This window comes from Chroicocephalus ridibundus, chromosome 8 (assembly GCF_963924245.1).
Source record: "Chroicocephalus ridibundus chromosome 8, bChrRid1.1, whole genome shotgun sequence".
NCBI classification, from domain to species: Eukaryota; Metazoa; Chordata; class Aves; order Charadriiformes; family Laridae; genus Chroicocephalus; species Chroicocephalus ridibundus.
This window is the reverse complement of record NC_086291.1, coordinates 41855882-41870331: the sequence shown is the minus strand read 5'-3', so window position 1 is coordinate 41870331 and position 14450 is coordinate 41855882. Positions and strand designations below refer to the sequence as shown.

Genomic DNA, 14450 nt, shown 5'->3' with positions numbered 1-14450 from the left:
TTTTGCACTTTCTAATGATGATGGAACATTCTGTAGCCCACATTTTAATAGAAAAAGCTATTAACATTCTGGAAAATAAATATAAGTCATGTTATATTAAATTTGTTGATGTTGTCCCTTCCACGGCTATTTCCATATGTATAAATTACCATATGTGCTTATACAAGAACATGGATGAGAGCAAAACCAGAGGAATAAAGCCTCTTATTTATAATCCAGGACAGCAAATCTTCTTTGATCCAGTACCTGGGATTTTTTTCTTAACATTGCAGTGTACAAACAAGAATAATTTCCATGGTGACATTCAAACACACAAACAAGAGACCATCTGGCATGATATGTCTCTCACGTAACACTAGATTACTTGTTTTGTTATGAACACAGTTAGTATACTTTTTAATTAAAGTGACAAAGCCAAATCGAGCAACAGTCAGCCTACTTATACCTATATACATGAGAAAACACATATTTAAACACATATTTATTTATACTGTGATAGAACAACTGAAAGTCCTGAATATTAGGATGTACTTACCTTTGTATCTTTATTTCTTACTACAGTAAAGGATTAAGTGACAGAATGTGCAAGCCTTTTATTACGTCTTTCGAGATTGTTATTAGCTTTGAAAGAAAATGTTAATTGTGCCTTTGAAAACATTAACACTTACATGGCTACCACTTACAATTAAGACAAAAGCTAATTCCACAGTAGACATGGACCCCTTCTAGCTCCATATTTTATTAGAGAAAATGGTATTACTTTGATTTCATACTTTTGGAAAGCAGATCAAACCGCGTTTCCCTAGGCAAAGTAAAGCACACACACAGAGGAGTTGAGAAAAAACTACTTACACGGGGAGCTGTTGTGTTGTAATTCCAAATCTTGATCTTGGATATACCAAAGTCACGTGACTGGGTGGGATTGCGGATAACAAAGTAAAGTTGGACGGGCGGATGGAAAGGGCACATCCAAAGGAAGCTTTCCTTCGTGGTCTAAAAACACATACAAAGCAGACTGTCACTAATGCTCTTTCTCCTAAAGTGGCATATTTTAATTAACTCACCATCCCACAGAAGAATATACATCGATTACAAAAGTAACCATTTACTAAAATCTACTACGTGAAGAGCAAAACCTTAACCTCATTTCCACAAACAGTAAATCCGACCCTCCTGCCTGCTCTTAACAACCTGACAATTAGATAAAGGTCAGCTGCTTGCTGTCCCAGTAAGACATCTGCACGCTCACAAATGACAGGCAGTCTGCCATGCTTTGTAACGGCAGGGTCAAAGCAAGCCCAGTTTATTTTAATCAAACTAATCAGCTTTGCAGGCACTAGAGGGGATCACTGAGCACAACGGACACTGTATAATCATTTTACGATTTCTTAAAGTGCTTACGCTTCTGTTTTGCCCTCTAAAGAGGGGAATCTTATAGAATTTTATTCCACTGCCTCTATTTTAATCAGGCTTTGCAGGCAACTAATTTCACTTACAGATCTATTCCTTAGAGCTACATATAGGACTCCCAGCTTGAAATTCTATGAGAAATTTTCTAAGATATCACAGAAACTCCCCACATGAATTTTACAGACAACTGACAATCAAGACATTTTAAACTACCAAAGAATGCCTAATTCTGGACACTGTTCAGAACTGTTACCTCTGCGCATTCAGAAATGGAGGAAAAGGAAGGCTTGAGCACTGTGAAGAGGAATGACGTGGGTCTGAGGGCTCACCATTGTGAGGAAATGCCTTTGTAAGATATTTCTAAAATTAGAGTTCCCTGTCCTTGTTATTCTGACGTTTAAAAGACCTATATATGCATCCCAGAATCAAAAAGGCTTACAGAAAACAATTTCAATTACATGCCAAATCTATGTCTTATTAAGGATTATATCCCATCAGGCACTGTTTCCTTCGGTGAGAGCACCTGATGTTCTGCCAGGCATTTTCTTCTTTTACAGCGTAACACTAATAAATATAAAAAATCCCTGATCCTCAGTAAGAGTATGTCTGGTCTCAAAGACAAATGTACACCTAAATGATCAAAGACAGAAGTGTTTTAACCGTAGTAAAGTGAGTTTTCCACAAAGTAAATTTTTATGTTAGCTTTCATTCTGTTGAAAGTATTAGTTGCTTGGAGATTCATTAATTTGTTGGTTTTTCTAATACACCCAAAAGCTTTCCTGTACGAGCTGAAACGTACAGAAACTGGAAATGCTGCTTTGACTTCTGAAGGAGTCCTGCAGTTCAGTTATCATGTTCTATGGCCATATTCCCTCTCCAGATTGCATCTTCTCTGCTGCAATCCCTTTGCAGCTTCAAGAGAGATTACAGTGTCACAAATCAAAGGAATATATTAATCAATGAAATATAAAACCTCATTACTCAAGAATTTTGGGATATATAAATATATGAGAAATGCTGAGAATAACAGGTTTATAATGGATTAATGAATATATTACTACATTAATTTATAATTATCTAGAAAGTCTGAGAGTCACTACTACTACTGCTGAGTGTCATCTGCCAGACAGCATGGCCTATAAAGGAGAATGGGTATTTATGACACCCAAATTACCACTTCCAGGACATGGTAAGAAAGATGTTTTAAGTAAAAATATTTGTCTGGAAATAGCAGTCCATACTGAGTTTCAGCTACATTTCAAAATACTGCATATCTGCCCTCTTCTTATTCTCCTTCACCTGGCAAGCAGAAAAGTATCACTAGCATGAAATAAGTTACAATTTATATTTTTTAAATAGACTAAGTCATTTAGTATCCTCATCCACTAAAATGAGAGTATTTTTTACTAGAATCCTAGCTCTGAAGGCCTGTGGAGACAAAGGACATACACGGAACATGCAGCACTAATGAAGTGATGGCTGTACGAAGGGCGATGGGCATTTGCTGATCTCTTCAGAAGCATCAGGATTTCATATCAGTTATTGTCTTTTTTTCACTGTCTTTAGTGCCTCTTGTCTCCTCGTCTTACTATCTCACAAAGGAGACATGAAATACTTTTATCTTGTCACACATTTTTCTTAATCCCTTGTCCAAAACTACCTAGCTACCCATTCTTATTCTTCCATGATCCTTCCCTAGGTTAAAGGATAACAAGGGGACAGAAGAAAATAAGCATGTTTTCTCTTTTAGTTTACTTAAGTTTAATATTAAACACCTGGAAGAGCTTAGCAGTGAAGCTCCCATACCTTCAGATCACAAGAATTACTTAAGTCTATCAGCAAACATACTGTAAAAATGTGAAATTCCGTGTCCTTAAAGTTTTGTAATCTTGTTCTACAGATACCATATTACAGTACTTAAAAAGACGAATTTGTTCTTCCATCCAACACAATACCACAGAGTTAATATGGAAGAAGGCAGAGTTAAAGCTGCCTCCTTCCAGTTGCTCGGTTAATTGTGAGGCAAATTAATCAAAATCTGTCTTAAAACAAAATTATAACCAAATACCAACATATTGGACAGGAAAACTGAATTTCTTAGTAATAAATAATATACTCCTTTTTTGAATTATCCGATAGTTGTTACACAAGTCAGGTTTAAAATGCAATCATGTTTCTAAACAAAAACATTAAAGAATTAAAGAATTATTATAATGAGAAATTGTCACATCCAGGACTAAGTTGTCTTACATTTAAGTTCTTATTGACCAAGCAGCACAAGTCTCCTGGGTTGTCAGCATTTCGAATGTCCACATCATGAGGAGAAACAAATATCTTTTCGTTGCATAAATCAAAGAATTCCACCTCGCTCAAGCCCACATTTACTGGATTTCCCCAGTTAGAAAGAAGCTCCATAGTCACATAAATGGCATCACGTACTTCCATACTGGTTGTCATCTGGATTGAAATGAAATATGGTATAAACATAAACAAGAAAAGAACAAAATGTGGAACAAAATAAATACTGACGAGTGAGAAGCAAAAAAGCATGCAAACTCAAGGCTATCTGGATGACGTTCAATCATTCTGGGTTCCATGAATTCTGCCCCACATTGACTAATAAAATTATGGCAGGGTAAGAGAAGATAACTTATCAGCCTCTTACAAAGCTTAAGAAGAAAACAGCTCTCTGTTCTTTGATTCGTTTGTCATTCTGATGAACAAAGGAACGGTGATAAATTCTCTTCTCTTAGGTTTATTAGTTGACATGGGGCAGAATCGGTAGAATACAGATTATTCAATGTACTCTGATTTCAGCAATACTGGGCAGTATCAGTTACGGTGCATGTATACACAAACCTTCTCTCTCAACGTGGAATCTACTTCAGATTTGCCATCAGACAGGAATATGTCATTAGCACAGGCAGTGTGGCTCTCAGGCTCCGGAAGGACTTTCAGAAGTTTCTTCTCTTGTCTGAAACATACATATTCTTTTATCTGTTACTTCCTCATAATTCTTGTATTTTTAGGAAATAGTTTTGTTGGTGCAAAGGTGAAGACATGACAGGATGTACCCACAACACCCCACAGAAGAATCCCATGTACCCCCACACTGAAGGACAACTGTTGCAGCATCCCACCTTAGACACACCCAGTGTGGTTCAAAGCCTGGGCTCCAGCTCTCAGCTGGGTCTGAGGCAGTCTGAGAAAGTAATACGTAGGTAATGTTGGCAGTTCCCCAATCACAGATACTGGCCCGAGGCTGGAACCCTCTCCCTCATTTGCTACCACTTGCATGACATCTCAGGTACCTAAAGGTTATCAGGTGTAGTGGTATTACACTGCACCTAGTGGTATACTGGGAAATATCTCTTCAAAAAAGGAAGCTAGCCTTAAAGGAAATATAAATACCTGCTTCCAGAAGGACAAATTCTCTCAACAACTTTTGTCACTGCAGTCTTTGCCTGGCTTTGTTCTGGAGGTTCAGCCATTGCAGAAACAACAGATGAAAAAGAAAATTTCTTCTAAGTAAGAAAAAGATGAACATGTTTCATTCACATCGTTCTCCACATAACGAGTATCAATCTGCATCTCCGGAATAAATGAGAGTTTGGTCCCAGCTCTGGTCTCAGCTAACCTTAGCTGATCTGTAACTCCATACTGAGGTAAAGCCCATTTAACAGAATTGGTTTTGATTTGCAATGAAAAAGCTGAGCTTGGAGCTTGATCTTCTATGTGGAAGAAGAGTAACATAAAAGCATTCTCTGATGACTATTAAAAATATATACATGTGTGTCTGAAATCTCATTGTATACATTTGGTAAGACTCAGAATTGGCCAAAGTCAACTAAGTCTGCGTAGACTTTCTCCTTCTCCTAAAAAGGATCGTGAAGATTTTAAACCCAAAAAAGCTCAGTTTTATTAGAATAAAAACTTGATTTATTGTCTTAAGTATAGAACTATCAGTAGTGACTGACTATCTAAGAGAAAACAGAGTGAGAGTCCTGCAGTTCTTACAACGCTTTGGGCTCTTTCTCTTCCTGTGCCCCACTTTATAAGTATACCCTGCTCCCTTTGTTATTTTTCTTAAACATGTGTTGGTAGCTTCTGTCAGAGACAGAATACTCAGCACAGTGAGCAACTAGTTAGATGAGGAATGGCAGTCCTGTTCTTAGGTCACTTCCATTTCTATACTTCTTGAAGAGAAAGAGAACTTTAAAATGCTTAGAAGTTAATTACCTTTTTAGTATTAAAAATTCTGCATTGTTATACATTTAAATATCAAAGGCCAAGTTCCACAATCCCTTAATTGCAAAATTAAATTACTTGGAAGATCATTTAGGTCAGCTTTAAGACTGAGAACTCACAATGGGTTTTTGAAACTCCACCTCAAGCGTCAGGGTAAAATTATGTCTATTTTAAGTATTATTTCATTATTTTTCATTTAGGCACAACAATATTAAAATTAGTCCTAATGTTAGCAGGAAGATACATTATGTGAGAATATTCAGTGGAATTTGTTCTCTCAATCACAAAGCTATAAATATCTCAAAAACAAGAGGAGTAAGATTGAAAAGTTGACCCAGTGGTGAAGTCATATGTAAAGTACTTACCTGTAGTAAAAGAACATTTTCACCTTTGCTCCTAACCCAAACTCCCCAGAAACTTAACACTGGCTCAGCGATGACAGTGGATACAGGTTCATCATAGCATCAACTCACAACTTCAGGGAGCATCGGCTTAGATTAAAGTAGTCAGCTGTCTTGGAAACTCTCAGAGTTGAAATGAATGCCAAGAATGCCTAGGCATCTCTTTTCCTTCCTAAAAAAACTAAGTCTCCTAAACATCAAACTGGAAGCAGACTTTGAATCCACGAACACTGTCCATGAAAGATAGTTTTGTAAATTTCAGTTTATCCTTAAATTTCTTTATGTATTTTCTTTCTGTTAGGAGACCTGAATTATTGGTTATGCTCAAAGTTTAGCTAGGATTGTCAACACAAATCTCCTCATTCTTTAACTTAACAAGGAATAATGGTCTGACCTGAATCAGAAGGGAATGGATTTTTGCTGATTTCCTTGAGTGAGTTCTTAATTGCTTTTAAACATGGTTGGAGATAAGAGATGTACACACATTGGTGCGGAAAACCCACACTAGCTCTTCCTCACTAGTAGCTGGTAGTCTTCAAAAGCAGAGCATGTATTAACAGGGAACAGTGCCCATATTAATGAGTCCAGTAGAAAGGTAGGATTTATTGGTATGGAATCACATATTATCTTGTTTAAGAAGCTTCCAGAATGGAAATGGCTCAACCCGGGCTGCAGCTGTGCATTTGACTGCACAGACTTTTCATGTACCCCATCTACCAGTTGCACGGTGATCCCTGAAATCAAGAGAGAGCTGTGGGATGCTATCCTGAGGAAGCCGATTAAAGAAAACCACCCTATGGAAAAATAATGCAAATTCAATTGCACTTAAGAGGCATCACCATTCATTCATACACAATCCTAATGTGTAAGAGATTGTAAGTCATGGGGGGGTTCCTCATCTGTCTTTTGCCATACCTTTTGAGGGCTTGTAGAAACTGTCTGCCTTTGCAGATCTCTCTGCAAGACTTCATTTTCAATTTGCATCGCTTTAACCACAGCTGAAACTGAGAGATCAGGATCCTTCTCGCACACATTCTTTAGAGTTGCTGAAAGCGGTCTTTCTGGTCGGCTTAATGGTCCTGCCACCAAAAGAAGGAAGGAATATTCATTAGGCCGGACATACAAGTATGGGACATTACAACAGCATAGATTTGAAACATACGATTCAGTTACCACCACGGGGCTTTGCTAGCAGTCAGTAACCCTCCTAAGTGAGGCTGAATTGTTCCAATTTGTTTTTGTATTAAGATTCCAGGTCACATCTACTTTAGACAACAGCTGAAACAGTATCAGAAGAGGAGAAAAACTGACAAATGAGAAACATAATTTTTATGTTTTACGATTTTTGGTACTTGCTTTATTCCAGTATTTAATGGAAACTCCTTGTAACAGTTCATTGAAAAAACCAAATATTAATTTCAGCACACCAGAATTTTTCAATGTAACTGGGGTGTTCAGCTATTTTGGAGGAATCTCCAGAGACTTCTAGCAAAACAAGGGGAGTCAGGAGTGCTATTTGCAAGACAAAATAAATGACCTTATCACTTAAGTAGTCATCAAAATGCCCATATGCATTCCAATCTTCCCAAACATCCCGGAGAAACAGAAATGTCACAGCCTATAAACAGGTTTAAAAGAAAGGAAATAAAATTTAACAATAGAGGATCTGAGATTGAACTAAAAGAGAAGCACATGGTTATATTCAAGGACTTCAAAAGTCAAGGGAAGAAAAGAGACTGAAGTTGTACAGACATTTAAATCAAGGGAAAATAGCGAAGAACATGCTGATACGCAAGCGTGCTCATGATGCTGCAGTGAGGTTTATTAAGCAGGAGAGTAAAATGGCAGTGGGTGCTAGTGACACGAAGCCTACCTTGAAAAGACAGGAAGTTAAAACTGAACTGAAATTTGCATGCGTTCATGCTTTTTAAGCCCTATGCCATCTACATGCAAAAAATTTCAACAAGCATTAGTCATCTCTGCAAATATGGGGCCAGAATAAAGTCCTTGTTATTTTTCTGTGCTATACTATCCCTCTGAAATGAAATTCACTTCAGGATTTAAAGTGGTAGTTGGACAGAAATGGTTCTACCAAGCACTATTATAACCTGAGAAAATGCTACACGCATCTTTGGAAAGTGGTCAAAGCAAGCATCTGCTCAGACAGATGGTGGGTGAGGGTCTCTGAAGCTACAAAGAGGATTTATTCTGAAGCCAAGAAGAATTAGCTTCTTTTCCTCAATTTGGTTTTCTGCCAATTAAGAAACTAATATTTTTGACTCTTCAAAACCGTTAGCTTTATTGCTTTTTTGGGACACACCTGGATTTTGCTTTTTTGAAAAGAGTGTTTTAACCACAGGGTATGGTAAGTCTGAAAACTTTATCTCAGACCTCTCAAAACAAAAGTTCAGACATGTTCAACTAAGGACTGTGCTGAAATAACAACTGCAGCCATGATTTCAGCCCCTAGATTTGGGGTTTGGTTTGGTTTTTTTTTAGCCGAGGTAGAGACCACACTTTAGCAGCAGATTTCTAGAATAAGTAGCAGTGCTGTTAAAATGGTGTTCTCCAGCACAGGAAAAAACATTTTCCAGTATGGTACTAGATACCAGCGTATCTACCCAGCACTGGAGACTGCTCTGCAGTGTTCAAGGTGTAATTCAAGTGCAGTCCCAAGCAGCAACAGAGCCAGTTTTGCTGTGCTGTGGAAAACTCTGCCTTTATTGCTATGAATGCATTGTGTTCAAAATCATAGAATTATAGAATTGTTGAGGTTGGAAGGGACCTTTAAGATCATCGAGTCCAACCTTTAACCTACCCTGACAAAAGCCACTTCTAAACCATGTCCCTCAGTGCCCCATCTACCCTTTTTTTAAACACCTCCAGAGATGGTGAATCCACCACCTCCCTGGGCAGCCTATTCCAATGTTTAATAACCCTTTCAGTGAAAAAATGTCTCCTAATATCTAATCTAAACCTCCCCTGACGTAACTTGAACCCGTTTCCCCTCGTCCTATCACTTGTCACCAGGGAGAAGAGGTCAGCCCCCATCTCTCTACAACCTCCTTTCAGGGAGTTGTAGAGGGTGATAAGGTCTCCCCTCAGCCTCCTCTTCTCCAGGCTAAACAACCCCAGCTCCCTCAGTCATTCTTCATAAGGTTTGTCCTCCAGGCCCCTCACCAGCTTTGTAGCCCTTCTCTGGACACACTCCAACACCTCAATGTCCCTCTTGTAGCGAGGGGCCCAAAACTGAACGCAGTACTCGAGGTGGGGCCTCACCAGTGCCGAGTACAGGGGGATGATCACTTCCCTAGTCCGGCTCACCACACTGTTCCTGATACAGGCTAGGATGCTGTTGGCCTTCTTGGCCACCTGGGCACACTGCTGGCTCATATTCAGCCAGCTGTCAACCAACACTCTCAACCAAATCTTCCAGCACAGCATCAATTGCGGATTTTTGACAAGACACTCTTCTGTTAATACCGTAGGGAACAGATCTCCATGAGGAAAGTGGGAAACAGAGCAAGCACAAGGACTGAAAGGAAGAGGGAAAAAGTCTTATGCTGTGGAAGCCAAAAGAGAAGGAAGGTAGCGAAGATGTAGCAGAAGGCTGAAGTACACAAAGTATACAGGCTCTGGACTTTCTCACAACTTTAAGTCAAAACACTAGAGATGGTAAAAACAACAACAAAAAACCCACCCGCCCCACCAACAGCTAAGCAAAATCACATAACGACAGATGTGTGCTGAAATTACATCTGAGCCAGAGGGGGAAAAATCATGAAAACTCTCGTTACTGACATTAGATATTTTTACTTCTTACTAGAATAAATTCTTTCATGTCTTTCCTGCTGCAAGAACTCAGCAGAGAGTGGCCGAGTGATTTTATTTTTTACCACAATTGGTCTGACGGGAATGTACTTTTCAGCATTATCTTTTCTTTTTGCCGAGAGAACTCGTAGTGGCTTCATGTCTGCAAGATAATAAGGGAACAGAAATAATCAACTTCAGAGCTATTTAGGAGCAGCTAGTCAGAGAAAACTTACTGGATCTTAACTGCTAAAATTTTGCCATTTTAATTATGCTGGCAAAGTGATAACCTCCATACTGCCTCCTTTTCACTGATCCTGTTCTATTGATGTAGAAGTACATCTGCATGGCTTGCACTGACTTTGTGCAACAAATATATATCATTATAAGGTACCAATATATCTCATCTGTACCAGATATTTACCTGCATTACTGTCAAGAAGAGCAAAAATAAAAAAAAGATAATAATCTCTTGAGAAATCTCACAGACAGTCTGAGACAATCTCAGTTCAACTGTCTAGGCCTGGTGATACGCGGGTTAAACCAGGGCTACATTTTTGTCTTTGCAAAAAATTTCTTAACCTAGTAGCAAGAGGATGCGAGTCTCCCAAATCAGGAGATTAAAACAACAGGTTTGCTGAAGAGCAAGAAAACTCATGAGAGCATGGAGTAACCATCAACGATTAACCAGCAGCAATTCCCTTAAAAGTAATGCTCTCAAAGAATTATTACAGTACTATATGAGTGCATAATACACAGAGACTTACTGCTTTGATCCTGGTTGAACTCCAACACAGTAAGGGCACCAGAATCAAGGCTAGAGCATCTCCCAGTATCCTGACGTTCAGAAGCTTCCTTCTGCAGTGATCTACTGCTATTCAACTGAAGGTCTGCAAAGCTTGTGATTGTTTCCTCAGTGGGAGATGGTTCTGAAAACACATCCTCTTCAACAGAGTCATAGTCATCGCTACAAGAGTCTTCTTCCATCCTTTTCTCTTCTACACTGACTTGCATGCTTCGTCTCAATTCCTGGTACAATTCAAACAGATTTGTCAGAAAAGCTCAAACACACATTTTAAAATAAAGAAATGTGGCTGCCTCTTCCTCCCCTAGGAGAAAAAAAAAAAAAAAATCTTCTCACGAACTCAGTGCCAAATTCTGTAGGCCACGGAATTTCTATGATCAAAACCAACTTTTAGGAATAAGTTACTAACAGTAGGTAAGTAATATTTTTTCCAGTCTCACACAGTTAGATTACTGTATCTTTTGGCTTGCTATCTGAAGACTTGCTGCAATCCAGATTTTCCAAATGCCTTCACAAGCTTGCAAAGCTGATGTAATAGCAACTTCTTTATAAGCAATTAGATAGCCGATAATAGACCTGTCTTATACACGTCTGTTCTTCAAAAAAACAGTAGAAGATACATGTGGTCTAATGCACTAAGCTTCCACTTTGCACAGGGTTTTTTTAAGTGGACACATCATAGCAGGATTTTATACAAAAATTAATCTATTTTGAAATTTACTGTGGAAAAAACTGCCCTGCCTCTCTCAGCATATGCCACAAAGAGCATAGACGATGCTGGAGAGCCTCGTGTTTTTATGAATGCAAAAAGAAAAGACCTTGCCTATCTTAAATGCTTTTTTTCCCTACTTTGTTGGTATTAGAGTTTGCGATAAGTATAGGTAAGCAAACCGTATACGTAAAATGAAAACCTGACGCTATCTTAGGTACAAATGAACTGTGACAGCGTACGTTCAGTTTGCAATGAAAAGCTTCAAGCTGCTCTTCTGCTACAGATTGCACTTGTTAGGAAATCCATGTTGACAGAAACATATTACAAAGAGCAGGCAAACTTTGGTTAAAAAGAAGGTCTATAAGCAACCTGAGGCTTGATATTGAGCATGTGTTTACAACAGTCAAGACTAATATTTCTGGCTATTTGACAGGGAATTGTACACGCTTTCTTTCAGTTTGAAACTCATTTTAACAAGACATTCAAGAAAACAAGTTATAGCTCCAGAAAAATCAGAGGTATTTCCATTTAGGACACAAAGAAAATAGGGGGTTTTGTTTAAAATTATTGGCTTACTACTTACACATAAATAATTATAAATATCCATCACTGTAAAAAAGTTACTGATTTGTAGAGTAAAAAAAATAATCATAATCTCAAAAGCAATATAGGAAAGACAGAAAGATGCAAGCTAGGAAAATATGCTTGGGAAGCTTTTCTGATGGCAGTGGTAAGATCTTTAGACAGTTTCATATACAGATGCTCCTCCACTACCCAGAAAAGCTTTACTGATGTCACTAATTGGTTAGGCAGAAAACCATTCATAAATTTTTGTTCATTTCTTTATTTTTTTTAATGACAGGACATTTGTGAATTGTGCTAGAACAAACTGCAATTAGTAACTAAATGGAAGGCTGAACTGTCAAACAATGGAGTCAATGCAGTAACAACCCTTGATGGAAAGCAACTGTATTGATTATAATATTTTTAAAACTTTACTCTGACTTCTGTTAGGTAAAACAATGACATGCAAAAATTTTAGCACGATAATTCAAAAATTAACCTAAACCCTGAAAAAGTTGTTGTTTAAGCGTTCTCTAATCCGACAGACAAGAGCGACGTTCATGTGGACAATCATTAAGTGAACTGGGTCTCCTTGCATGAAATACCCTGGTTCTATCCAAGAGACAATATTCTACCTCTTTAAATCAGGACTGAACATGTTACAGTGTTGCTGACTGAGATAAGATTTTCAAAGTAGTTTTACTTTTTCCTTATCATTTTTTTCCTTCTTTATATCACATGTCATCAATGTGAAATTATCAAGTGAAAGAAACACCATATACTGGGTCTGCATGCTCTAGTCAAGACTGATACCTGGGCCCGTTCGCATTTCAATTGACACTACCATGAACAATAGAAGGCAACTGCCAATTGTACCTGGGAGTAACGGAGAGGATCATCGCCATTTGTCTCCACGCTCAAGCTCTCATAAGGTTCAAAATCCTCAGAATACCCAAGAGGAGGTTTAATGCAGAGTTTAGGCCCCCTTTCTGTTTTAATCTCCACAGTTTTCTGTTAAAAGAAGCATTCAAAGAAATTAGACATCTTTTGTGCTATCAGCAGTACAAAAAGAATAATCATCACATTTTACATAACAATAACTAGATCAAGCAACCCTTTTCCCTCTGTTCCACAGAAGGTTTCTGTCCTCCCTGAGCTCACCTTACGGCCCCTGCATTATGGTTTAACTGCCCTAATCAAACCACCCACCCCAGAGTGGGTCAGGCCCAGCACGCATCACGTGTTTGGCACCAAAGTGAGCAGGTTCACCCCCTCACCTCACCAGATAAGTGAAAAAATAGGGGTAGGGATACAACAATCAACAAAACAGCTGAAGTCTGCAATCACTTAAAGCGCAGGCATGAAACGCTGCAAGAAGTGCTGGTGGAACAACCTTATGGCGAAAGCTCTCAAAGCTGCTTCTGGGGAATCGGCACACACGGGTGCCTCTCTGAAATGCATCTACACAAATGGAGAACAAACACATGGGGAACAAACAGGAGGAGGCAGAAGCTTGTATCCGGTTACAGTGCTGTGACCTCACTGGGATCACAGAGATACAGTGGGATAGCTCGCAAGACTGGAGTGCTGCCATGGATGGATAGAGGCACAGGCTCTTTAAGAAAGACAGGCTGAGAAGGTGAGAAGGAATTGTCATCCTTTATCTGAGTTAGTTCATGCTGGTGTTCGTGCACTCCTCTACCATTTTGTAAGAGCCAAGAGCAGAGACAGCCCAGATAGAATATCCTAAGGCAACCTGGCTTTTGACAGAATGTGTTCTTTCAATAAGTCTATCTTCACACCTCATAGCATACCTTAGCACAGCCTAAGTTGGACAGTTTTGAACATGAATTTTAGGTCCTCTAGCTAGCCAAAAAACCCACAGGAAAACATACTGGGAAAGTAAACTGCTGTCTGGCACAACCTTAATCTCACTCAGTGGTTGCACATTTCCTTAGCTAAATAATTCCAGTTGTTTATTAAGATACTATAAATCTGCTACCCTCCCATCCAATTGGATAAAAGACTTAAGGTGTCATTCTAAGCTAGTCTCAAGTATTAGCTTGTTTTAAGCAGCATAGCTACCTATATTTGGCTAACTTTCCAAACCAGTCAAGAGGAGATACCTCTCTCTTCATTTGGCTCTTGTGATTAGAATGACATAGGTTATGACTAGCCACACATTTGGCAAATTTAGCAAACAAGTTCTGACAGGCCAGTATGTAAGCAGTGATCTACTGAGAGAAAGAGCAGCTGGGAAAATTAATTCAACTAAGCAGTAAGGGCAATAAATAAAGTAATACAGCCTTAAAACTTGAATGTGCTATATTTGCTGAAAGAAAAGAAAAGAAAAGCTGCATGACATGAACACATGATCCGCAGTGACACAGACTCCTGGGCCCCAGTCACTCAAGCACAGACTGGACATCCAGCCAGGGCGATTCCTAATCAAGTAGGATAATTAATTGGATGACATGTCTCAGTTGCTCAGAATTCACGT

General features: G+C 38.7%; 1 protein-coding gene across 3 annotated transcripts in view; it reads right to left on the bottom strand.

Annotated features, from left to right (window-relative positions):
* The window catches only part of KATNIP (katanin interacting protein), a 54980-nt gene that overhangs the window by 32636 nt on the left and 7894 nt on the right, over window positions 1-14450 (bottom strand). For all 3 annotated transcript variants that reach the window (XM_063345219.1, XM_063345221.1, XM_063345220.1), the window contains exons 5-12: window positions 12827-12961; window positions 10637-10898; window positions 9883-10032; window positions 6975-7138; window positions 4822-4934; window positions 4270-4384; window positions 3661-3867; window positions 853-993 (exon numbers count right to left, since the gene is read on the bottom strand). In XM_063345219.1, coding sequence (XP_063201289.1) covers window positions 853-993; window positions 3661-3867; window positions 4270-4384; window positions 4822-4934; window positions 6975-7138; window positions 9883-10032; window positions 10637-10898; window positions 12827-12961 — 1287 coding nt within the window. The remainder of the gene's footprint in view (window positions 1-852; window positions 994-3660; window positions 3868-4269; window positions 4385-4821; window positions 4935-6974; window positions 7139-9882; window positions 10033-10636; window positions 10899-12826; window positions 12962-14450) is intronic.